At 42.3% G+C, this 24,643-nt stretch overlaps 1 protein-coding gene across 1 annotated transcript; it reads right to left on the bottom strand.

Annotated features, from left to right (window-relative positions):
* Nucleotides 1–6,411: 6,411 nt before the first annotated feature.
* Nucleotides 6,412–24,300, bottom strand: LSM11 (LSM11, U7 small nuclear RNA associated). Its single transcript, XM_053377124.1, has 4 exons — nucleotides 23,234–24,300; nucleotides 15,567–15,706; nucleotides 14,209–14,292; nucleotides 6,412–12,317 (listed from the first exon to the last, which is right to left on the bottom strand). Exons 1-4 carry the CDS (start codon nucleotides 23,676–23,678, stop codon nucleotides 11,934–11,936), a joined length of 1,053 nt encoding a protein of 350 aa, XP_053233099.1. The 5' UTR covers nucleotides 23,679–24,300; the 3' UTR covers nucleotides 6,412–11,933.
* Nucleotides 24,301–24,643: the final 343 nt, after the last annotated feature.

Here is a 24,643-nt window from a genome sequence, read left to right as displayed (position 1 = left end):
TACGGAATTACTAATGGTCCCACATGCATATGGTACTTGGCAATTAGTCTTTTCTACAAAATGTTGGTGATGGCAGGGTGGGTTACCAAAAACCTCGTGTGTCTGGGTGTATACTAATTTCTGGTTTCAACACATAGCCTGAGATGGGGGGAGCTTTTCAGGGGCAAATGAACTTTAGCTTCTTTTTTGTGCCTGAATGAAACAGCTCCAGCTACTCCAGGATTGCCTATTGTTCTCTGAGCAGTCTTGACAGTGATATTCTTCACCACCACAGCTAATAGCAAGGAGGAGTGGGCGGGCGGGGGGGGGGGATTTCCATTTCTGCTTTGAGCAGGGCCAGTCGAAACCTGACTTAACTTTCTTCACTTAGGATGTGTGGTTGGATTTCCCGAGACGACACTCTAAAGCTTGCAGTGGGTGAAGAGCAATCAGTGCCATTTGCTGTGTGCTGACTACTTCTTTTCATGCCACTTTATTTAGCTGGAGTTCTTATTGCCCTTAACGCAATTACAGCTTATGAAATCCCCGAATTAAGAGGCTGACTTCCAGCAGCCATTGTTTCCTGCCAGCTCCTTCTACATCACAAGATGGTCTCGCAGAACATACTCCAGAATATTATACTACCTGCTTTTCACTTAAATTGGAGTATCAACCTTAACTTTGATTCACAAAGAAAACAATAGAAAACAGCAATCTAGGCAAAGTTAGCATGTCTGCTCCACCAGTAACCATGACTTATTTATTTACTAAAAGCATTTAGGAAATTAGATCTAGTTCTAAGGGCCTTGTGGCGGTTCCCTCACTGCAAGAAGTGAAATTACAGGGAACCAGCCAGAGGGCTTCTCCGTAGTGGCACCCACCGTGTGGAACGCCCTCCCATCAGATGTGAAGGAAATAAACAACCATACAACTTTTAGAAGACATCTGAAGACAGGCAGCCCTATATAGGGAAGTTTTAATGTGTAATCTTTTATGTTTTCATATGTGTTGGAAGATGCTGAGTGGCTGAGGCAAAATGGGTGGGATACTGTTGTTGTTGTTGTTCCTTTCCTTAATGAGCTAATGTCAGCTAACAAAATAGTCAACGGTCAGGGCTGATGGGTGCTGTTGTCCAAAACATCTGAGGAGGCTTAACACATGTTTATCGTTAATGGCAGAGTGAAGCAGTGCACCTCTAGGTTGTCTCAGAGTTGCATAGACGCCTCTGTCTATACTTTAGCAGTAAAGTTGTTTTTGTTAGCCAGTATGACCTTTATGATAGGCAAGCTTATCCAGACACATAAATGTTGATAAGTCTTTACGGTTAAAATTAATTATTTTTTAAATGTTTTTAATTGTTTTTAAATGTTTTCACCAATGATTTTAATATTTCTTGTAAGCTGCTTAGAGGTTTTATTATAATCATTTTGTTCAATAATAAATAAAATAAATTATACTGATTGAAGAACCAGTCTCGGTATCATCCAGCAGAGCTCTGTGCGAAACAAAGATGCCATTTCCACCAACTTAGCAGAAGATTGCCTTAATATTTTATTGACATTTGCATGCAATTATATTATCAACCCACTATGGGATGGTGGTTTTGTTTTGTTTTCTCAATAGATGCACGTCCTTTTGAAGTCTTTATTGAGGCCAAGTGCGGCAACCTGTTGAATTCTCTCTTTGAGAAACTGCTGACTGAAAACCCATACACTAGCTTTGTAACAAAAACTGGAGCTTTGTTTGTTAGCTGATGGTGGGTGATAAAGGCAGAGCTGAGAGTGGAACTGGTTCCTAGAGAATGATTCACACTCTGCTACCCACTACAATTCAATGCAATGAGGCACTTGAAGACCTGTTTTAAGGAGTTGAAATTTTAATTAAATAGCGTTCTAATGGAAGAGGCAAGCTCTGAGCATCTTCACTCCAATGAAGGCTGACAAGCTCTATGTCGTTTTTGAAACAAATTAATTCCCACTGTTTCATTGCGTAAGGAAGTCATTGGGCAAGAAGTTCAGACAAAAATCCACACACATGAATTGGCTAAGAGCTCATAATATCAGGCAAAATTAGTATTCAAAGCTGTCAGCTTCCATATACGGTAACTCAGGCAGCAATCCTATATTCACTTACCTTGGAGTAAGTCCCATTGAACTCACTGCCACTTCCATAACACTATTGGATTGCATGGACAGTATTCACAGCCTCTGTATTTTTCAAAACAAGGAAAAGTCATTTCCAAGAGATGGGCTTGCAGTAGCACCAGCTGGTTTCAAGGCAACTATGTGTGCACGCTTCACTTTACTGACAAGGGGTAGTTTCTGCAATGTCTAACTGGTCCTCATTGGACTGGAATTTGTGGTGGTATCAGGAGAACATACCCCCAATTTTGCAGCCACATTGAATAAAAATATATTGCAAGAGAAATATACATCTAACACGTCACATTGCATTTGGGCTGCAGTGGAGAGGATAGAAAACCCCAGGAAAATTAGGGAAAGGAATACACACAATTCTGTGTTTCAACCACACATACAGGTCCTATCCAAATATCCTATATTGTTCTCAGCTTCTAACCCTCTGCAGCTTGAAGAAGGGGGATATTTTTGTGTGTGGAAGGAAAGCGTTACCCCCTTTCCCTAAAGTGTCATGGGCCTCATCCAAACCAGCTGCCTCTGTTCCTGCAAAGCGACTTCTAAGCAAATTAAAACATGTCAGGTTACCTGATCACGACTCTCACATTGCATCTGGTTTTGCCCTCAACAAACTATTCCAAGGCACAGATAGCTCTGCAGGTAGTACTGCAAGGTGCACCAGGGTGACATTCCTATTTGTGGTAGATGTGCACCATACATATATGCCATAAAATACATTGCGCCACAGAAGCAAGACAAAGGCTAGTTCTGCATGATTCTGGTGAAACATTTGAAGGAACTGCTCGTGTGCTTCTCAAGGTATATAAATCTAATAAATAATAATAATAATAATAAATCAGTCTGATGCAATGAGTGGGATTAGAATAGGGTATCCAAAGTGCCCTCTTAACTTGAAAAATCCAAGGTTTTGGCTGAAATGTTTGCAAAAGGCTATTCTAGTTAGCAATTTGCATAATGACTTAGAGCTGATATGCACCCGTCTGGGCTCTGTTCAAAGAGCCTCTGATGGAAACATTTGCTTCTTAAGGTATAAAACTAAAGGGCACACATTGGTGTGTGTGTGTTCAAAGCTAATTAAACTATATTACTTTATTTTAAAATTACCTGTGTCAAATCAAGCAGGAAAAGCAGCTCTTTCATCCAAAACTCCTCCAAGATTCTCTTTCTACTTTAAATTGGGCTCTTGGCTGAAACAAACATATGCACCTACTGCTCTTCCCTCTACTTTGCCAGCCTTCTGTATAGACTGTAGTGAAAGAGGCTGATGTCATTTTTGCCAGCTGAGCAGAATACAAATTCTCTTTAAACTATTGCCATCTAGCGGACAGTAGTAATGAGTACAGCAGGAATAATTTTGGAGGGACTAGCAAAAAAAGTTTAAGGCCTTTTCTTTTCCTTGAAGAATGTTTGAAGAGATGGGTTTTTGGTTCTGATGTATACCAAATAAGAGCTGACAATGGCAGCATTTAATATTGTGATACCTTTTATCCAACAGCATGGCTTTATCCTACTAACAAAGACTGAGAACAGGCTAGCATGATGACTAGCTTGTCTTCAGCATAGGACACATTCTATTGAGTCTGATGTGACAAATCTGGTTGGCGCTATCAAGGGAAGCAAAAGAAGAGGCATTTATCAAGTCAACAATAGAAAATCCTTATTTTGGATAGGAGAAGCTTGTTTTCAGTAAGTATCTATGAAGATAGTTATTTTCAATCAAAATAGTCTGGGCTTCCAGGTATTTTACAAGAACTGTATTTGATAAAGATGGACTTTTAGCATCATTCTGAGGCTCTTTTTCTTCTTTTGCTTTTCCTGAGGTTTGGTGCTCCCCACCCTTTGCTTAACAGAATAATCAAACACATTTGTTTCAAGTAATATAATGAGACAGAACTGAGCAACCTGCTTCTTCTAGGAAATGCAGTCAGGCACAGTCCCATCCGCTGAGTTACAAACACCTCATTCCCACTGAAATGGTAAAGTTGCGAAAGGGCTATACTATTTGTGTGGCTATACCACTTGCATCTCCCTTATACATAAAACAAAAAACCCCAATTCATTCCTGTACGTAGAAAACTAGGTAGGGCTAGAACCCTTTTGCCGTAACATGTCATTATGTAAAGAGAAATCTTTGTGCTGAGGGAATGTTCTCCTTAGTGCTACATTGAATACATCCCATAATATTTGTATACGTATTTCTCAGACACTTTTCTATACAAGAGTATGCAGAGTTTTTAAAAAAATTCCCCAAATCAGCATAAGTTTACTGATGAAGTAAAATGGTAAAACAACAACAACAACACATTGTTAATAGATTGTGCTGCTTGCTAACGGGCAACAGGAAGAATATTTCAGAGGGTTCAGCAAAGAACATTAAAGTGCTTTTGTGAAAAACACCGAAGATAAAGGGATGTAAGCGTAGGAAAAGAGATAACGGCTTTTAAAAACAAGGCTTCATTTCCATCTGGAAGCAACAAGGGAAAAAAGCAAGGGCTTTTCTGCCTGCTTAGTCTTTTTGACTTGACTTGTCCTTTGTCCTCACATTTTGCTATTACAGGAACTGTTCCGAATCTAACTTGGGTTACTTTATTTATAGGTTTTCTATACACAAGCACAAAAGTCCCAAGTGGAAAAGGCAAGCCACCTCCTCCTACTGCATGCTTGGCACATGACTGGGTCTGGCGCCCCTTTCCACCATCTCCTATCACAGCAGCGTAACTTCAGCAGAAGGATGCAAAGATATTCTAGTTCCTCACAAGCCTATCAGCATCCTTTCAATGCCCCTTTTATTATTGCCTCTCACACATTAGCTTTTCCCCTTAGCTACGTCACATTCCTTCATTTCCTAACCCTTTATTACTGCAGCCACTGTGTATCTGAATGCCATCTATATTCTACCTCAGTTTAAGCACCACTGGCTATGGTTAGGAGTAGGACAAAACAGCACAGAGGTAAAAAAAACACAAGCCAATTATATTAGTAAAATATAAATAGTGATATTTGTATGTATGCGTGGTTCCTTAACTAGCTTCGCTTCCTTAGAATTGCTTTAAATAAGAATGTTTACACTGTATGGTTACTGTCACTTTAAATTAAATAGCAAATACAACATAGGATTCCTTTCAGTAATCGTGTGAGCTTGGTCCTACCTGTATTCAAACCCAAAGCTAATTTTCCCGATGCCACTCTTCCTCAGTTAATGCTCATCAACTGAGCACACTTGCAGTCTTCAGTCAAGTCTATGAACACTTCCCTGTTGAGTCTCTCAAGTTTTTTCCAGGACTTCTGCAGCCTTCCCCTGCCCCTCTGCCCAGAAACTGTTGTTACCTCAGTTTCTCCATAATGCTGATTCTTGAGGGCAGAACTCTCCTGAATGCTGCCTCGCTTCCCCGCCATTCTTCTTCCACAGCTCTAGCCAGTGATTTCAGCTCTCAGATCCTCTCAGGTTTCACAAGCCACTCCGAGCCTCTCCTTAAGTCCTCAGGTGTCCACTGTGTGACTCAACTTCCAGCAGATGAACAACAACCACACACACTTTCCCCCGTCCCTTCTTGTCCAGATCCCAGCCTTTTATTCTCTCAGAAGGCCCCCTCCTACCCCCAGCTAATAATTTCAATTTGGGTGGAATTCTGCAGCCTTACTGGCCTACAGTCAACCAACTAAAATTGATCAGATTCTGATGCCTTGGCTCAAGTACGTGGGCCATATCCCCCAGTTGGACACATTGCAATAACTGCTGCTCAGCCTCCCTGCAGATACATGGCATCTCCCGGCATAAACTCATGATGACAGTTCGCAGTTAATCTTCTACATTAAACTATGAATAAATCCATTTATACACCCCCCCAAACGAAAAATTTCACCTCAGATCAGAAGGGGATCTCACAAATACACACCTCTGAAATGCAGAAGCACACCCTTTCCAATTCTGCAATAAATAAACAACTCACAGCCATAAAGGAATAGTTAACCTTAGCAGTGGAGTCTATTTTGCTAAGATTCCTCCTCCCCTTCAAAAAATAAAAATAAGAAAATGTCCAGCCTTTGGCCTCAAGGTGATTGTATTCTCCTGCTGTGGGGTGATGGTGGATGGTTTTTAAGGCAACTGCTGTTTTTATCAGCTTCTCAGCAGCTTATTTTGGATTGTTTTTCTGCAATAACCTACAACGTAATAAACCAAGTGTGTAAATATTGCTGGCATCAAAATTGTCAGTATATAAATTGTGCCATATATAAATTGTCCTAATAGTCTGCAAGAAATAACTCTGAAGCAGTCTATGTTACATCAATATATTTATTGCCTTAGAGGTTGAACTCTTTTGTATACAGAAATCTAAATCCATCAAGCAAAAATAAATAAATAAACTGTACATTCATTTTTAGGTTCATAGCAGCAATTTCTTCTCAGAAATAAAACAGGAAGACAGATTAAACAGCTTGCATGTTCCTTCCAGTCCGAAGTTCTCTGGTGGGTACTTGCAACTAAACCGGGGTTTAGTTCAGAGTATTTGTGTGTGTATTATATGCCATATATCTATCTGTTCTGATCTGTTGAGTTGCAAAGCTAGAGAGCTAATGCCTGACAAAAAGGGTGTGTAATAGGTATTTTTACTGTATTATTTTTTACATTTTACATTATACAAAAAATGCAAACGTTACCCCTTTATTTACAAATGGGAACAGTCTCAGAGGGAAAATAGACACAGAAAGCAGAGGCACAGAAGAATCAAACCCAGTGATTGAGGCTAAAAGTATTCCTGCACTACAAATTTAAATCAATTTTGCGCCTGCTATGGTTTTTAAGCAAGGAACCTTGTGAACTGAAGTTCACTTTGAAGTCACTAAACTACAGTTCCCAAGGTTCAGTGGGAAGACCAGGCGACTTAAACCAATTTGTAATGTAGTTCAGGTTCACTTATCTAAGCTTTAAACGCTGAAGCCAACCTTTATCATTAAGCTGAGAATGTATCAGTACAGCAGTCAGCTGAAGAAATTCCTAACAATGCCAAGAGAGGTTGGACAAGTATTTCTGGTTGTTTGTTTCTCAGCCTAAAACTGATCTTACCAAGGAGATGATACTAGGATACAGCTGCACTTTGCTCTGAAGTAGTGAAAATCAAACATAATTGCGAAAGGAGCCTGGAGCGGCTTTCAGGGTCCCCCCCCCCCTTCTCCTGAGGGAAAGCTTCAATCTTCTGAGAGAAAAGGGAAGAAACAGACTAGCTATGTTTGTACACAACCTGATCAAACTACTTTTCACTCTAAACGAATACAAGTCTGACAGAGTCTCAGGTGTACTAATCCTATTCCTTGTTGTGAAGCTAATAAAGCAGGTATCCAGAAACATGATAAGCCCTTTTCTCTTTCATGACAGGCTTTCACCTCTGACAGCCAAGAGCAATAGCTCTTTTCAGAGACATCTAAAAAGGGCTTGTATACATCAAGAGACAAGTTATTCACATTACTCCTCCCCTAAAGTAGGCCTCTGACATCCATTTTGAGGAAGAGCTTCAACAAGGCACTGGTGTATTCCTAGTGCTGAATAGAAATTTAATTCTCTGCATCTTCATCCCCAACAGGAATTGTGTTGCAAACTGGGAAAACAGAATTAAAATATGTTTCTACCACTCCCAGAGTATGCTTTAAGCTGCGTGGAATGAGTAATGAGTTTTGACACATAGCAGATTCTTACTGATGGAAGTGTAAATAGGCACTATTGAACTCATATTGAGACAAAAATTGTCAGAGCAATATAGGAATTATTTTTTTCTCTCTGGGTATTTTCTCTCTTTACACAAAAAATCCCCCAATGGCAGCAAGTCTGCAGCAGGAAAAAGTTCGGCTTTGAGACCTCCATTCAGCCTGCCAATAACACAGTTGCCACCTTCAGAGCCACACATACCTGCATTTGCAGGGTTGCCAACTCTTCACAAAAGTTGAAAAGCAAGGGAAAGGCTCAGTACATGTAATTTTCTTGCCGCAGTGATGGAACAAAACCACCTGCCGCACAGTAACTGAGGGTTTAAATACCGAAACCTCTACATGGAAGTCTAAAAAAACCCAACCACTTTGCATATTTGTGGTAGTGTTCTACAGGTGAACATTTGTCACATCACTGGTATGGAAATGCTACAAACACCTGGGTGACTCAGACATGGGTACAGAGTTTTCAAATGTCATACTTGCTAAGTAAAATGTGGCCACACAGACCTTTTTGGTTTTGATTCTCCATAACTTTCTGTTTTCTTCTTTTTAATTGTTGGATTGAATTGGAGAGTTGTGTGTTTCATATCAATCAGGCAAGAAACTAACAGAAAAATCTGGAAGAGGAAAGCTGATGAAGAATATGAAATCGTCCCCCTTTCCAGACATTCGTGCCTTACTCATCAGGTCTATATAGTGGCTTTGTCTCAAATTTATGAAGTTACTATCTTTGGAGAGCGAGGGCACTTTACGTTTGACACCTTTGCAACTTTAGACACCAAGTGGCAAGACAGGATAGGAATTCTAGTGAGAAACTCAATTTCTTGCCAATAAATAAATAAATAAATAAATCCTGAGTTAATTTGTGGTGTGTGGGAAGAATAGTAAGACAGGCAGATATGCTTCCATAAGTACTACTTATACAAGGCAAATTGCAACTCCAAAACAACAGCTTGGAAATTAAGCTTAGCACCTTTGATCTAGAGGCTTCAAGTAACAATAGAAAACGTGCAAGTCAGTAAGAGTCCGAAGATATTTTTAAGAATTCAAAAGAGAGTCTTGTGAAACTGACAGTGGATATGGGACCACAGACAAAGTTGTGAAAAGGATTCTGGAAGACAAAAGCAGCAGCAATTTAAACACTGAAGCATGAGGTATTAAATTTACAGAGGCAGGCTTATGAAAGCATTTGGCATTCCAAAGAATATGGATAAAGACCAGTGAAGGGAAAGATCATTCAGGAAAAAGAAAAAACCAAATTTGATGGTCCACTTAAATTTGTATTTGGGGGCCTAACCTTAGCGAAGTAGAATGTGAAAGGGCAGGCATCTCAAGAACAGACATATGAAGCCTACCCACCCCCCAAAATAGAAAATGTGGGCCATAAAGGGAGAGGTGTCTAGGTGAACTTTTTAAGCTAAAAGAAAACTATCTGGAGCACAGAGTCAAGAAACTGTACTTTGAGGAGAAAAGAGCCACAGAGGAAGAATCAAGAACAGACACAAAACTCGTTAAATCCAGCCACAAGAATCTCTTAAGATCATTTTTGTGATAGCCTTTGCAGCCAAAGGTGACTGGGAAAAGTCAAACTGGAAAGGGCAAAAGGTAGGCTGTGAAGGAAATTCAAAAACTAGTAGTTCATATCCCTGGGTTTCTTTTTGAAGCAAGGAGGGCGAAAGAGTGAAAAACATGTTTGTGACATGCATTTTAAATTGCAGCATGGCAAAGGGGAAAAAATAACATCATCCAAAACATTTTGCATATCCCATTCCCCCTCAATGGGGAAGCTACACATCAGGTCAAGAGGTTATGCTAAACATAGCAAATGGCGGATGAACTCCAAGTTCAGCTCCTTTCCTTTCCTAGCTCTTGTACCTTCCTTTCAGTTTTCATCTTGAGCTGTACTAGGTTGACAATAAAATGGCTAATTCCTTGAACCTCACAATACTCAGGGCAGAACTTCACACAGTGGATCATCCCATGCTTCTTTTTCACACAATGTGAAGCAGGCGGGCTGGGGGGCACAGCCCTTTCTCCTCATGCTGTTTTCTCCACTGAAGATTGCTTTACTCTCCCCACTGAGGAAAGCTTCAGGACTCCCCAGGAAAGACAACATGAACGAAAAGGGTTAAGAAGCCCCTCTTCTCCACACTGGACCTCCTTTTCAAACTGCAGCCTCAGTTTTCGGGGGTGAGCATGACATTCAGAGCTCCTCCAAATTGGGGCCACTTCACCAAATATTTTCTGAAGGGGAATAATTCTCCAGATGATTTGGGAGAGGGCTCATCATTAGCAGCAGCAGATTTTCTTTCTTTCTTTCTTTGTACAAAAAGATCCTGTGAATCCCACATGATGCCACGACTCTGCAAATTTCAAGGCACTGAGTGGGGGGGAAATGGTTGCCTCCAAACACAAAAGTTGGAACAATCATCTGCCCTCCCCACCTTGAAACCTACCCTACTTGAGCCTACCCATCCCATTTTGCAGCCCACAACTCGGCTGGAGAAATAAGAGGAAAGAAACTGAGCTCCACCCATGAATAGTTTTTTTTAAGCCTGAAAAAAATGATAATCACAAACTACATGCAATTATCTAAGGGTTACTATCGATGGTGGAAAACGCCAATCATTAGAAGATTGTCAGGTTATTCTAGAAAATCAGAACTGACTTACAAAATGTAACCTATATGTTTTGAGTTAGAAATCTGTGTTTTTGAGCTTAATAATTCTACAGAGACTTTTAAAATGTCTCCCAATACAATAGTAATTGCATTCCAACACAAGCAATGGCAGCAAAGTCCAGCTATTGGAGTGCTACATACACACACGCACTGTAAACAGAGGGCACTATTATACAGCACCATAAAATCTCTCTTGGCAGACACTTTATATATATATGTATTGTTACAACATGTTGCACAGCTTCTTCTGATGATTACTGAATCATAAGGGGGGAAACAGTTAATAATACTGATTTTCTAAATAATCACCATGCATACTTTTCAGTAGTCTTAAAACATGCTTCTCAGGAACAATCAAACTAGCATTAGAGGCATGTCATTCAGAACCTAGAAGCAATCAGGACTACGCTTGCAGGTATCACAAGCAAATTATTTTCTTCAATCACCATCAGGGAAATCAGCCACTTCTATAATGTATAACTGTGCCTAAGCATAAAACACCATCTTCTCTATTTTAAGCAACTTATGTACATCGCCTTAAGTCTTTACTGCTGCAACACACAAATGGATGAAATGAACAATAAAATAAAAAAAACCCTGGATTGCAATTTCTGGGTTGTTCCAACCCATTTTACAATACATACATTTAAACAAGCTCCAGGTAGAGAAGTTACATAGTTAGCTACATTCACTGTTTGCTGGTGGCGCGGGGTGGGGTGGGGGAAGCAGGGGAAGATGGTTTTAAGAGCATAGGCTGTGTAAATATTGAAGAAAAGGCCAAATACTGCCTTTGATCACAAATGAGTTAGAGAGAAAAGGCATCCCATCAGCAAATAACCACTTGATTCAGTTTCCATTCCCTTTTTGTTCAGGACACAAGCTTGGACACCAGAGGGCACTGTGGTTCAGCTCTGGAATACCTCCCCACCCATGCATGCTATTAGGAGGAGGGAGAGATGAGATCCAAACAAGTCCATACCTAAAGCAATTCCTCCTTTTCACACGCTCTGAATTCCATTGCCATTTTTTATAAACGTGCTTTTCCATGATTTCAAATTACTAGCATTCCACAATGAAGTACCAAGGTCAATGGCACACTCTGCTTCTTTTGCAGCCACGTAGCAAAAACAGAGCTACTTTCAGACCACATGGGTTTTTAATATACAGCAATACTTGCCCCACAGCATCACAAATTCTGGAAGTTCCACAGTTCAAGGACTTAAGAGATCTGTCTCTTTGTGGAGGCAGCAGCTTCCTTGGCCAAATTTTAGTCCAAACAAGCTGGTAGCTGGCTCAAGATGCTCTTGCCTTCCTCCCTTTTAGTCAGAGGAAGAGAAGAAGTTACAAAACAATTCACAAAGTAGCATGCAGCTGCCACCACTGTTCATGCTGCTGGCTGAGTAATGGCAATCAGATCAATGGGCTAGATGAACAAGCAAGACATTCTCCCCTCGAATAAAAATCTGGTTTATGTGCCGTGTGAAAACTTGCTGGTAATCCACTTTGGGCCTCCGCTTTTTCCGTGATCGACCTCTTGTGCCACCTGCACTAGTCCCTTCTGTTTGGGAGATTCTGCCAGACAGCTCAATCTCTTTCCCGTAAGTTCGAGGCAGGCTAGAGCTCCGTGTCCTCTCTTTGCTCGAGCGCTTCTTTGCCCCTCGTTCTTCTGACCTCCTCCGACCTGACTCGGACTTCCACCGAAGTGTCCTAGGATCACATGGAAGAGCTGGCAGATCAGCAGCCATCTTTGAAACGTCCTTTTTAACCAGGGACTCTTGCAGCTTGAGCCTGTCAAACAGCTACAGGGGGTGGGAGGAAACAAATATGTCATGAAAGCTGTCATCTCATTCTGTAATCTGAAAGCATATGGCCCACCATGGAGGGCCAAGCTAGAGAGTGGGTGTTTATTGCAAGAGGAAAAATACACAGCAATGCTTTTCATGTACAGTACTTTCTGTTGGCTGGATAATACAAACTGTAAGCACTCTAATGCTAAGGAGATTACTTATTTAGCAGTTATGGCGTTATCCAGCTTCCACGTTTTCTGTGTGTATGACTAACGCACTTCACGCATGTACACATAGCAGATTTGGCTTTGTGACAAATGCCACTGCCATGACTTTGTACTGCTCTGTTAAATCCTGGGGCTAAAGCAATAGATCAATCTGATTTGAGCTGTAACCCCTCTGGGACAAGGACTGCATCATTTCAGTCTGTTGTGTGAATAGAGCCTAGTTCATTGCTGGCGTTGAATAAATGTTAAACAGTAAGCGGTACTAGTGGATACATTTTGCTGGATAAATCTGCTGACCGCTGGTCATGAAGAGCAATGGCTAATGGAGAACTCACACATGGATGCTCATCATTTTAGGAAGCTGCCCATGTGAAAAGGCTATCAAGGGCATAACCATAGACAGAAGTTTCCTCTCCCTTTAACAGTGTTTCCCAAGGAAGCAGGTTGCAAAGCAACAAGTCCTAAGCCATCAAGCACGTGTATACCAGTTGCAAGTAAAAAAAAAATTACACTGTCTGCCACCTATAACTGAAGCTTGCAAAACACATCCAGTATCAAATGTTTTTAATTATGTTTTGTAGATATTTATAGTTTGCTTTTATTGCGTTCCATATGTTGTAAGCCACCTTGTTAACATTTTATGAAAGAGTGGATTAATGTTGCCAAGTGCACCAAAAGATAAAGGTTTTGGAAAAAGAAATCTCTACCTTTGGCCAGCAACTTTATAAGTTCTTTACAAGGTAAGGACTGGAAAGTGGGAACGGGGCCCACTTTTGCTGCTCTATCCATTTACCTAACATTAAGAAATGAGCTAGCCCTCCAGCTTAACCTTAAGTCTGTTTTGAAATAAAATACACCCTTAGTATGTGGGAAATTGAGCTTATAGGCTTAACTTTAGTGTACTTGCACCAGCCAACTACAAGGCTGGCCCAAGACATCTTGCTGTCTGAGGCAAAGAACAAGATGGTGCCCTTCCCATTGCATGTACAGAATCCAGCTGGAATGGAAATTAGCAGGCTAGCTTGGGTAGGCCATGGTGTGGCACACACAGCTCTCCCTTCCAACACCTTGCCACCATTCTCTTCTCCTCCATATCTGCTGCCTCACTCTGCCTACTCTGGCAACCTAAATTGTATCTTCATTCAGAGTCAAGTGGCATACAATATATACAAGGTAACACCAACTAATGTGACTTCAGAGAATTTCCCAAAGTAGAGGATTTTTTCAATGGTGTATGAAACAGAGAATGATTCAAGCTTGAGGCAACATGCCTTCCAAAATAAGTATAAAGTCCCAACCACAGCACGGATGCGCCTGATTAGATCCACGACTTATTCATATATTTAGCAGTGAACACGCTGAAAGAAGTTGATGCTCCAGAGGCAGTAACAGGACAGTCCTTCCTGGATAACCGACTGTTTCAAACTTTCTTCCTCAGCAAATAAGAGGTCCGAGAGGGTACATAGGTTAAATGGTTCAGCTTTCACTACTAATTAGTGACTCTGAATGAAGATACAATTTAGTAGCTATATGAAGTGTAATCAAATTATTAGCCTGTCGTGTTGCTTTTAGGTTGCCAGATTTTTCTGTTCGCAACACAGGGGATCTTTGCTGTCACTCTGCCTAACAGCAGGGCTGGCCCAGAACAACAGACAAGCGGAAGAATGGCTACTTACCCTGGTGAGAGTCAACTGTGGCTCTACATAGAAAGCTTTACCCAGCACAGGTTTTCGATACGTCTCATCTACGTCTGTCAGGGCCTAGGGCAAGGGAAGCAGAAAGAAAACATCAAGGCAGGCTGTGGCTGTACATGGCATTTTTGTAATGTAACTTTTGGGGCCTGGGTGCAGAGAATTAGGAATTATCCACCTTACACATTACTCCAATAATTTAATCCTTTCCGGGTTGTTGTTGTTTTATAAAGACACTGCTTACAATTATATTTTTTTAAAAGAAAAATGGAAGAAAGCACAAATTTAAACAGGATACCTGCAGAATTACAATTACAAAATGTTTGCACATTTCTTTTCATCTTCTCCTTAGCCCTTTTCAGAAGTGCTTTGCATGCCTGCCTGCCTGCCCCAGCCCTAACATCCCCAGGGGCTCCATGCTTCCAAGTTCCCGGGTTCAGTACAAGAGGAGTCTGTGCACATAGACTTCTCCATATGAATGAAAGCCCTGTGCATTGGGGCTCCTCCTTTTGAACTTCTGCCAAACATGAAGAGGTGGGGGGGCTGTGTTAGAGGGCGCAGCCACTTGCCTCTTGCCCTTCCCTATTCTTCTGAAGGTCTAGTCAGTTTGGTTAGGATTCTGGCCTGGTGATGCAAGTAAAACTTTTTCTCTGATTCTGTATCAAGTTTTGTGCTTACGCTTGCAGCTAACACTCTAGACGGGTGGCACATTCAGCTCGTGTCTTAATTCTGACTCGTCAGCATCCAGTTTGAACTTAACTAAAAAGCCATTGCAGAGTTAGCATGACACGGAAGGAACCTTAACAAAAAGATGACAAACTACTATGCATGTGGGAGAGAGGTCAAGAGAATGGCAGGGGGGACGGACCTTAATGCCAGACGGCTTGGGGTTCCAGTGAAACAGATGACTACTAGGGCTTTTGTTGCATATTTTAGGGAGATTTCTGCTTTCACCCATACATTTTCAAAGACATTTTGTGTGTGTCTTTCACTTAGCAACCAAGAAAGTAAAGGAGGTGGGAAAGATCTTGCAGAGGGGGAAATGGGGGGCATAAAACAAGAGAAAGAAAGAGGAAGGTAAGTGAGAACAATCTAACACAATTAGCCCAGCTTGTGTTAACCGAAGACAAGACTCTGAAGAAACACTCCCTGGTCAACAGGGTGCAAGCCTGTTCCACTGATGAAGCCTTGCCTTGAACTGACCGGATAAGAGCCAAGACTCACTTCTACCTGAAAACTAGAGGATCGTCCTTACCCCTTTGCTGAACATGCCATCTGGTTGAAGTAACCCTTTGCCAATTGGTAATTAGCTGTAAAATCAGAAAGGGGGTGACAATCCTTACCATATTCCAGAACTTGTCAAATGCAACCAAGAACCCACTGCAGACTCCACGAAGTCCTTTGAAAGTTCGGACGTGGACGTTGACTTTTACACCATCACGGACGCATCGGTGAAGCTCCCCAAGTGGACTGCCTTCGTGAGCTAGAATAAATGTAAACTGCCATTACTTTTTACTGAAACAAATGCCATGGAGAATAAAACAAAACCATTCACTGTTTTAACTCTAAGCATTACAGTGAACTCTGCTTAGGGAAAATGTCACAAATTTATACACTCATACCAAGTATCCACTCAGCTGCAATGTCTTAACTAGATTTCTGTACAGCAGGAATAGGAGAGCTTTAGCCCTCCCATTATCCTCAGCCATTAGCCATCCTGGCTGAGTCTGATGGAAGTTGAGAGTCCAACTACATCTGAAGGGTCATAGGTTCCCCATCCTTACTCTAGTCTACAACCTGCTTTGGGGAAGATCTAAGAAACAAACTTGCCCTGTTTGCACCAATAATACTTTTCACTTTTGCCATGATAAAACACGTTAGTTTTTAAAGTGTCATGTCCTAATGCAGTTAAGGAATGACTAATTTAGCTACGCTTTATAACACTACTGAAGGCTTCAGCCAGTGTGGTGTAGTGGTTAAGAGCGGTAGTCTCGTAATCTGGGGAACCGGGTTCGTGTCTCCGCTCCTCCACATGCAGCTGCTGGGTTACCTTGGGCTAGTCACACTTCTCTGAAGTCTCTCAGCCCCACTCACCTCACAGAGTGTTTGTTGTGGGGGGGGGAGGGAAAGGAGAACGTTGGCCGCTTTGAGACTCCTTAAAGGGAGTGAAAGGCAGGATATCAAATCCAAACTCCTCCTCCTCCTCTTCTTCTTCTTTTTCTTCTTCTGTCATAGTAACAACATACAGTGGTACCTCGGGTTACAAACACTTTGGATTACAAACTCTGCTAACCCGAAAGTAGTTGCTCTGGGTTGCAAACTCTGCCCCAGGATGAGAACGGAAATTGCGCGCCGGCAGCAGGAGGTCCCATTAGCAAAAGCGAGCCTCAGGTTAAGAACGGTTTCAGGTTACAAACGGACCTCCAGAACTAATTAAGTTCGTAAACTGAGGTACCACTGTATAAGCAAAATTGGTCAACCTCACCTAGCTATTAAGGTTTACAACCCACAAAATCCCAGTAAGTAATATAAAGTGGAACTCAGGGATATTTAAATCAGAACCAGTGTCTGCAAGGTCAGTCTTGTCTTATTCTGAACACTGAGCTCCATGGGCTCAAAGCGTAAGACTTGCAGGAAATGATCAAGGTTTCACAACTCTTGCACATATCAGTTTGTTCTTTAGTCCTGTGTGTTTTCAGGAATGCTTATCTGTGGAATATTTTGCTAATAAAGCACTCTGGTCCCATCCTAATGGCACTGAATGGCCTATTCAACCTCTTATCAATCATATCCAGCTGGCATAGTTCCCTAACCCTATCACCACCAAATACAAAGAGATGCTTCTACACTCTGATGATGATTTCTCCAGAGGAGGAAAAACCCTCTGTTAGATTTGTCTCTGCAGCGCATAACCATTCTGTGAACATCAAAAACTATTATGCTCTGCATGTAGCTATTATTTTTCTGTGGCTTAAAAGCAATGCGGATGCATTGTCAATCATTTGTGCAGTCTACGAGGCCATAATTACATCCCTAATAGTTCAAAATGGATTTTTTCCCCAATGTAAAGTATGTGTTTAATACCCCAATTCTAAAGGATAATTAAAAGGCTACTGGTGGTTGTCACCATACAACATAAATATTTTTAGTAGATAATCACTGCCTCTGTAACAAAGTGCCAATCATCAGCATGGTTCCTGTGGCTTAATTTATACAAGAAAATTATCTGTACCCCATAGTTTGATGGGCAACTATAAGCACACATAGTAGTAGTCACTTGCCTTAATGGGACTACAAGACCGGCAACAAAAACGTATCAGAACATGTTTAAAAGAGCTGCAGTGGCTACTGGTCTATTTCTGGATTCAGTTTAAAATGTTGACTTTTAACCTTTAAAGCCCTAAACAGTCTGGGAGCCTGGGACCTGGCCATCTAAATAATGGCATTCTTTAAAATCAGCCTCAAAGGCCCTTCTCCATGGACATCTGTCTTTGGAGGGTAAGTGACTGGCTACAAGGGGAAAGGTCTGTTCAGTGGTAACACCCAAATTTTGGTCACCCCCGCTAGACAAATATGCAAACGCATCAGGTCAAGTTCATCCTGCTTTCGACTCTTTTAAATGCCTGTTATTTTAATGGCTTCGCCTGGTGTTTTTTATGATTTTTTCTGATGCTTTCATAGTTAGCTTAAATATGTGTGTGTGTGTGTGTGTGTGTGTGTGTGTGTGTGTGTAAGCGGCAGTAAGGTATGAAAAACGCCTTCTAAGTAATACACAGAGAGAGAGAGATTCAAATAATCCTAAGTAGAAAGCAAAAAAAACATGTTAGTACTACACTCGTACCTTGGTTTTCGAACAGCTTAGTGCTCCAACGTTTTGGCTCCCAAACAGCACAAACCTGGAAGTGACTGTTCCAGTCTGCGAATTATTTTTGGAAGCCAAACATCCAATGGGGCTTCCATGGCTTTCGATTGAGTACAGAAAGCCACGGCTTGGTTTTCGAATGTTTTCAGAAGTCGAATGGACTTCCGGAACGGATTCCGTTTGAGAACAAGGTACAAATGTATTCCATGAACTCTTGTGCAAACAATAGGAGTCTGCACACACTGCAGTACCAGGATAGTTCAGGGTGTTAAATTACAGCTCAAGAAACATAGGGAGGACACAGGCTGTGATATATAAACACCAGAAAGCCATAGAAAAGTCTGAAGAGGAGTTCACACAAACACAATAGCTCCTCTAGATTGTGGATAATTTTTATTGCGCAACACTCTTCTGCTGTGTCAAGAACAGCCCTCCCATGAGTGGAACAAGCTTTCTGCATCTCTGTATCCAAGCCATCCAAATATAAGCCAGTGTAGTAACAAAGTAGCTTATCTAGCATTCTTCGTCTTGCGCACCAAATCTTCTGGATAAGCAAACTATGTAAATGTGAATGCCAGACATGTAAACATAAATGCCAGACATCCAACAGAGTGGGACAGTACTAATGCCTTATTTATGCTTATAAGCAAGGCAAAAAACCCTGACCTATAAAAAATTAAATGATGACACTCACACCTCGGATTATAGCATGTTGCAAACTGGCATGCATACTAGAATTGTCCTCACAAAATATCAACTCAAAACTAATGTTTCCATTAGTAAGTGAAATTGAGAGTGACCCTGAAAGATGGCAAGATTCGAAGCAGGGGTAACCAACATGGTGCTCTCTCCATAGGGCTACAATTTCCTCCATTCCTGATGACTGACCAAGGCTGGAGCTAATGGGAACTGTAGCCTTAAACATCTGGCAGGAACCACGTTGGCTACTCCTGGATTTAGGATCTTTACAAATATTACAGTCCTTTTGGGATATAAGCAGTATCCGTTTCCCTGCTTCAGCAATCCCCATCCAGGCTCTAACGTTTGGATCACTTTACAGGATGGAGCTAGGTCATAGGATTGCAGATCTTCACTCCATATCCCTTATGGCTTCTCTAAGCAGCGTAGAGACCCACTACTCACAGCATGATGACTGAGCCCCAAGCAACAATGGCTTCTAAACATTATGTGCCAGGGAAGAATTACTCACCATAGGAAGACCCTTTCTGGTTCTCCAGCTCTATCCATGTGCTGTAAAGACTTTTGGGGAGCTGAAGAATCAGCATAATCTCTTCTCTCTCTTAACAGCTAAACAGCTATATTTTTATGCATGGGAGAGACCACATTATTATTTGGGTTCTTCAATCATTCTTTGGTCTTTCACAAAAGCAGAGAAAATAATTGTTATCCAAGGCTTAAAAACAAGAAAGGAATTTAAGATCTCTTCCCATGCAGATTATGTAGCTTTATCAGTCTTGGAGCCTGTGAAGTTTCAGAGTTTTATTAAGGTTTATTAACTCTGTAATGCTTCCAGCTACAGAATCAATGAATCCAAATCAGACTTTTTGCAGCTTAACGAAGGATCAGAAAGAGGCTGAATACAAGAATTCTGTGATATTCTATAGTCTGAGTTTAAGAAGCTACAACTAATCTTGGTACTTTCTTGGTAAATCCTTTTTTTTATTAGTAATCAACTGATAACTGGGTTTTTTTTATCAGTAATCAACAAAACTAAATATGATTTTCAGAAAAGGGGCACATGTATTTTCTGGCTAGGAAGGATTGCCTGTACCAAACAACCTATATGTATCTATCGCCAATTATACTGGAGAAAACAAAAGCAAAATAAAGAAGTAACACGTCCTTTAAATAGCATGGCTAGATCCATGGGCATCAATGAGTTAAGTCTGCATAAAATAAGCTCTGCATGGATAGCAATTCAGTGACCCAATAGTAGATTGCTGTAACATAAACTGGCATGAACACTACAGGTAAACCTATCTTGTACATTGAAAAGCTTGGGCAGATGCTCCACTCAAACAGCTATAGAAGGTCAATGTAGACAGCATGTGGTCAATGCTGCTGCCCATGGTTATATATGCTCAGTTTATTATTTACTTGTTGGATATGGAAACAGAACACATATTTGTTCCTAAAACCATCTACTTTGAAAACAAGTGGCTAGCAATCCAAAGTCAGTTAGGAAAGAAGATTAGAGGTTTTATGATGCAACAACATCTGGGCCACATACCAAGTCAGCATGTAAGAAAACCTTAAAGACAATGGAAATTTGTAATTTAAGGCCAAACTACATTAGACTGTTGTAAAGTGTCTTTTGGGGGGGGGAATAGGCTGCATGCCTGAGACAGGATAAAATAATAACTTGAAAAAACTCCTCTCTCCTCTTTTTGTTCACAAAGTCTCTCTGCTGGAACAACAAGCCTTCTGTGTGTGGAGGAACACAACTGCATACAACCCTATATATCGCTTTTTGGCCCTAAGGTTCCCAAGAAGTGAACATAGTTATCACTTTACATTTGGTTAGGAATCACCATCTATTTGCTAGTTAAGTGAAATTTACTAGCCAACCTTTTCAACTCTTTAGCCTGAAAAATGGAAACTCATCGCATCAATAACAAACAACACTGTACTTGTTCAATTAAGACTTGAGATCTAATTACTGTATTAAGATGCATGTAAACTTTATTTCTGACAGTCTTCTGGCTCTCGGTACAGGTATTCCAAACCATAATGGAAATCACGATCCCACTGAAATAAGTGGGAGTTTTGCAAAAGGATTTCGTGCATAATCTCAGAACAATCATCATCACACTTCAAGCTGTGATTCACTTGCCTATCATCATGTTATCACGAGTCGCTGCACTATATTTATAACCCTAGGATGGATAGTTAAGAACCTAGATTATAACAATGTAAAGGACATACCGTTGTTATAACTAGCAGGACATACTGTTGTTTTATCTAGGACAGTGGCATTTTTCAGAAGCAAAAGAGCCTTTCCTCAAAGGCTAGTCTCTCCTTGAATCGATACTGTAAGTAGAAAATAAGCAAGAGGAGTGAGGGATAAAAGTGACCTCAACAGATCCCCTGTCTGCCACCAAATGCAGGGCTTCTGCTTTGTATTATACATGTCAAGCCACAGAATGTGGAAAAAAACATGTGTTTGATATGGGGGCACAGCAAGCTGCAGAAAGTACCTGACTGGTTACATCTCCCGGCAGGAGAATTGTGTCTTCACTTCATGCTGTCTCTGAGCTGAGGCCCTTAGGATGCAGTCACTCTTGCTTTGCAACTGAACAGAGTACCTGACCTTTGATGTCTAAATCAACCTGTCCAGTACGCAACCTCCTGGGGGCCACCTGCCAGCAGTAGGTGGGGCCAGAAGCAAAAGTGGGTGGAGCAATGAATCTGAATATTACCTTTGTGCTACACAAAACACCCTTCTCTCTCTTACACCCAGGCAAGCAGCAGGCATTATACAAGTTCAACGACACAGCCAAACCAATGAAAAACATCCAAGGAGGATGTGAAGCAGAGCTATTGAGGGTGTATCTGGGGAGAGCCCAGAGGGCCAGGCAGAAAGGTCTAGGGGCCGTATAGGCCCCTGGACCTGAGCTTTCCATCCCTGCTCTGACCAGTACCAGGCCTAATATCCACCATGGACAACATCCCTAAGGCAATACACCTCAACATTTTATGCATCCCAATGCCCTTAGCAATTGTTCTTGCCAGAGTGTTCCCCAAGGCCGTGGAAAGTTCTCTCACCCTTGTTACTCAACAACACGGTTATGCAGACACGTATTTCAAAATGTTCTTTGCATGTTGTTACTCAGCCTGAGGGAATATACTGAACTAAATGTCCACACGTCCAGTTATGAACAACATTTATGACCCATTTTTGATCAACCTAATGTCAATTACATTTAAGCCAGCATGGTGTGGTGGTTACACTGTTTGAGGGGATCCAGGTTCATATTCCCCTTCAGCCATGAGGCTCCCTGCATGACCTTGGCCCAGTTAGTCACTATCTCTCAGGGTTGTTTAAAGAATAAAATAGGGAGTACAGCCACATGCACCATCTTGTGATCCTCAGAGGAAAGGCAGGATATAAATGTAGTATATGAGCAAGTAAATTCCACATCAGACCAAGAGGTCCTATTTCCTTACACCAATAATCTTAACGTGTTTTTACACTTTAATCTCTTATCAAAGCACCTACCTTCCCACACACTGCAGAGCTTCTCCAGAACTCCCTCTTTATTCAGTTCTCCCTCTTGCCCACACCCATGATCTCTTGCCTCAAAATATATCATATTTTTATCACTCCAAACACTTCACCCCCTCTCTACAGCCTACACACACCCAAATCAAGAAAACACATTCTTCCCACAATGAAGCCACAAACCTTTTTTAAAAAAAAAAAAAACACACCATGCTTTCGGCTCTTAATTATCTATGGCCTCACATAGATGGAGTTTTAATCGTGCCTTTTGAAAATAGCAATGTCTTTTAGGACCCCCCCCCCTTTTTGGCCAGTTTCAATGCAGGTGGTCTTTCATATATTGCAGGTCCTTCTGAGTTACTCTGCCTAAAAAAGCAACCAATGAATTTAATAAGAAAATAATCACAACAACAACAAATACCCAGCCAGAACTCCAGAATGCACATGTGTTTTAAAACGTATGTTTCACAACACCAAATTGTGTCTTTTTAAACACTGCAATAGCAGCACAGGCTAGTGCCAACTAACACATAAAGAAATCAGCGTGCTATGCAGATTTTTATTTCTGCGGTTTTGCCTGTATGTACACAGTGCTTGTGCCAAGACCATGCAACACGTACACACGTGGGTCTATGCCAAGCCAACACATGGGGGACGTGGTGCATCACAGTGCACATGGGCCACAGGCGGGTGTACTTGTCACATCCATAAAACTGTGAAATGCTACCAGCCAGTGACCCATTTTCAACCTCCAGGCTCCATCCCCGGAATGCCTTTTCCAGTCATAAGAAAGGGCTGCCTCTGAGCATACGCAGAGTGCATTTCCCTCCCTTGCCAACCAGCGACTTATAGACGTTCACAGCACATACTCCTCTTCAGAAACAAGCCAGCCCAGCTCCCCTTACCGGGCATCCTGGTGAGCACGTTACGAGGCGCCCTCCTGCCCCGCTGCTGCCTGGCCCGCTCGGCCTCTTCTCGCTCGGGCTCCTTGGCCACCATGAGGCTGCGGAGACGCTGGATGCGCTCGGGGTCGGCGGGGGGCCGGGCGCCTCGGCTCCGGGCGCGGGTCCCCGCTGGGCGGCTGCCGCGGCCGGCGGCCCCTCGCTGACGTCCCGGAGCGCGGAGCAGGCCGCGCTGGAAGCTCTCGTACTCGGCCAGATTGTTGAAGTGCGGCGCGGCCGGGTAAGGCAGCGTCGTGCGCTCCGAGTAGAGCGCCAGCAGAGGGTCGAAGCGCGGCGAACTCACGTCCAGGCGCCCGGGGCTGGGCGAGCGCTCCGAGCTGCTGCGGCCGCCCGAGCGGCGGCGGCGCCGGCGCCTGGGCCCTGCGCCGGCCTCCTCCGCCTCCTCCATGACTCCCTGGCCCTGCAGGGAAGGGATCCGCCCGCAGCTCCTCGCTCTCGCCGCTAAGGGCCGCCCCAGCACCGCAGGCGTCTTCCCGCCTTTCTTAGCGCTGCTTGGCGCTCTCGGAAGACAGCCAGGAGCGAGATTCCCAGCACCTGCCCTGGGGCTGGCGAGCGTCTTTGGGCTTTTCACCCATCGGCTGCCCTAGGAAGTCGTAGCTGCAGCCGGTTGCCGCTTGTCCCCCATCGCGCTGGCCGACGCAGGCAACATTATTCCCTCGCTTCTCCTTCCTTACTCGGCGTTAGTTAATCCGAAATAACGCCCGACACCCCATCGCGCGTTTAATACTTCCTGCAGTGTCCATGATTCCCGTAGAAAAGCTGCATTGGCTGGCCGGATTTGCACAGTTCTCTCTGCAGATCTTCCTCAGAAGTGGCGTTTAATGCCTATGCAATAATATATGGCAAGAAAGTCTTACGTCGTGCGAAGGAAAATTGCGCTAACATTTCTTAGAATCCGCAGTGAGCCCAAATGAAGTGCCCAGAAGCGGAAAATCGCACTTCGAACGCGGCGTTGCTGCTCAAGAGTAGCGGGATTTCAGGGTGGCGCCTAACCAAGTTCATATGAAATAATCTTAAAATACGAGCTGCTACAGCATACTCTTTTGTCGCTTATAGCAACCATTCTATTTGCAGAGGGGGAAAACAATGAGACCTCTTCTATATAATTCAAAAGTCAAGAGATTGACAAAATTCAGGGAGCCATCTGGCACACCCACGCCTGGCATTTAAAAGTGTATATGGTATGTTAAGAATAGCAGGTATTTAACACCTACGTTTTCTATTTTTAAATCATTTCATTTCATTTTTTAAATAAAAGGGTCGATTCAAATATTGAAGGATATGAATTGGAGGTACGGGGGGGGGGGGCATCACCTTGTTGAAGCTAAGCAGACCCTCAGGGAATCAAATGCA

Source organism: Podarcis raffonei, chromosome 2 (assembly GCF_027172205.1).
Source record: "Podarcis raffonei isolate rPodRaf1 chromosome 2, rPodRaf1.pri, whole genome shotgun sequence".
In the NCBI taxonomy this organism is placed as follows: Eukaryota; Metazoa; Chordata; class Lepidosauria; order Squamata; family Lacertidae; genus Podarcis; species Podarcis raffonei.
Note: the sequence above shows the minus strand (reverse complement) of the source record. Positions and strands in the feature narration are given on the sequence as shown.

Excerpts from the sequence above, each read along its gene's own strand:
- LSM11 (XM_053377124.1), bottom strand. The coding sequence starts at position 23,678 with ATGGAGGAGGCGGAGGAGGCCGGCGCAGGGCCCAGGCGCCGGCGCCGC. Across the intron at positions 15,707-23,233 it reads CGTGCTCACCAGGATGCCCG|CTCACGAAGGCAGTCCACTT; the intron begins GTAAGGGGAGCT and ends CATTTATTCTAG. Across the intron at positions 12,318-14,208 it reads CACAGTTGACTCTCACCAGG|CTGTTTGACAGGCTCAAGCT; the intron begins GTAAGTAGCCAT and ends CACCCCCTGTAG.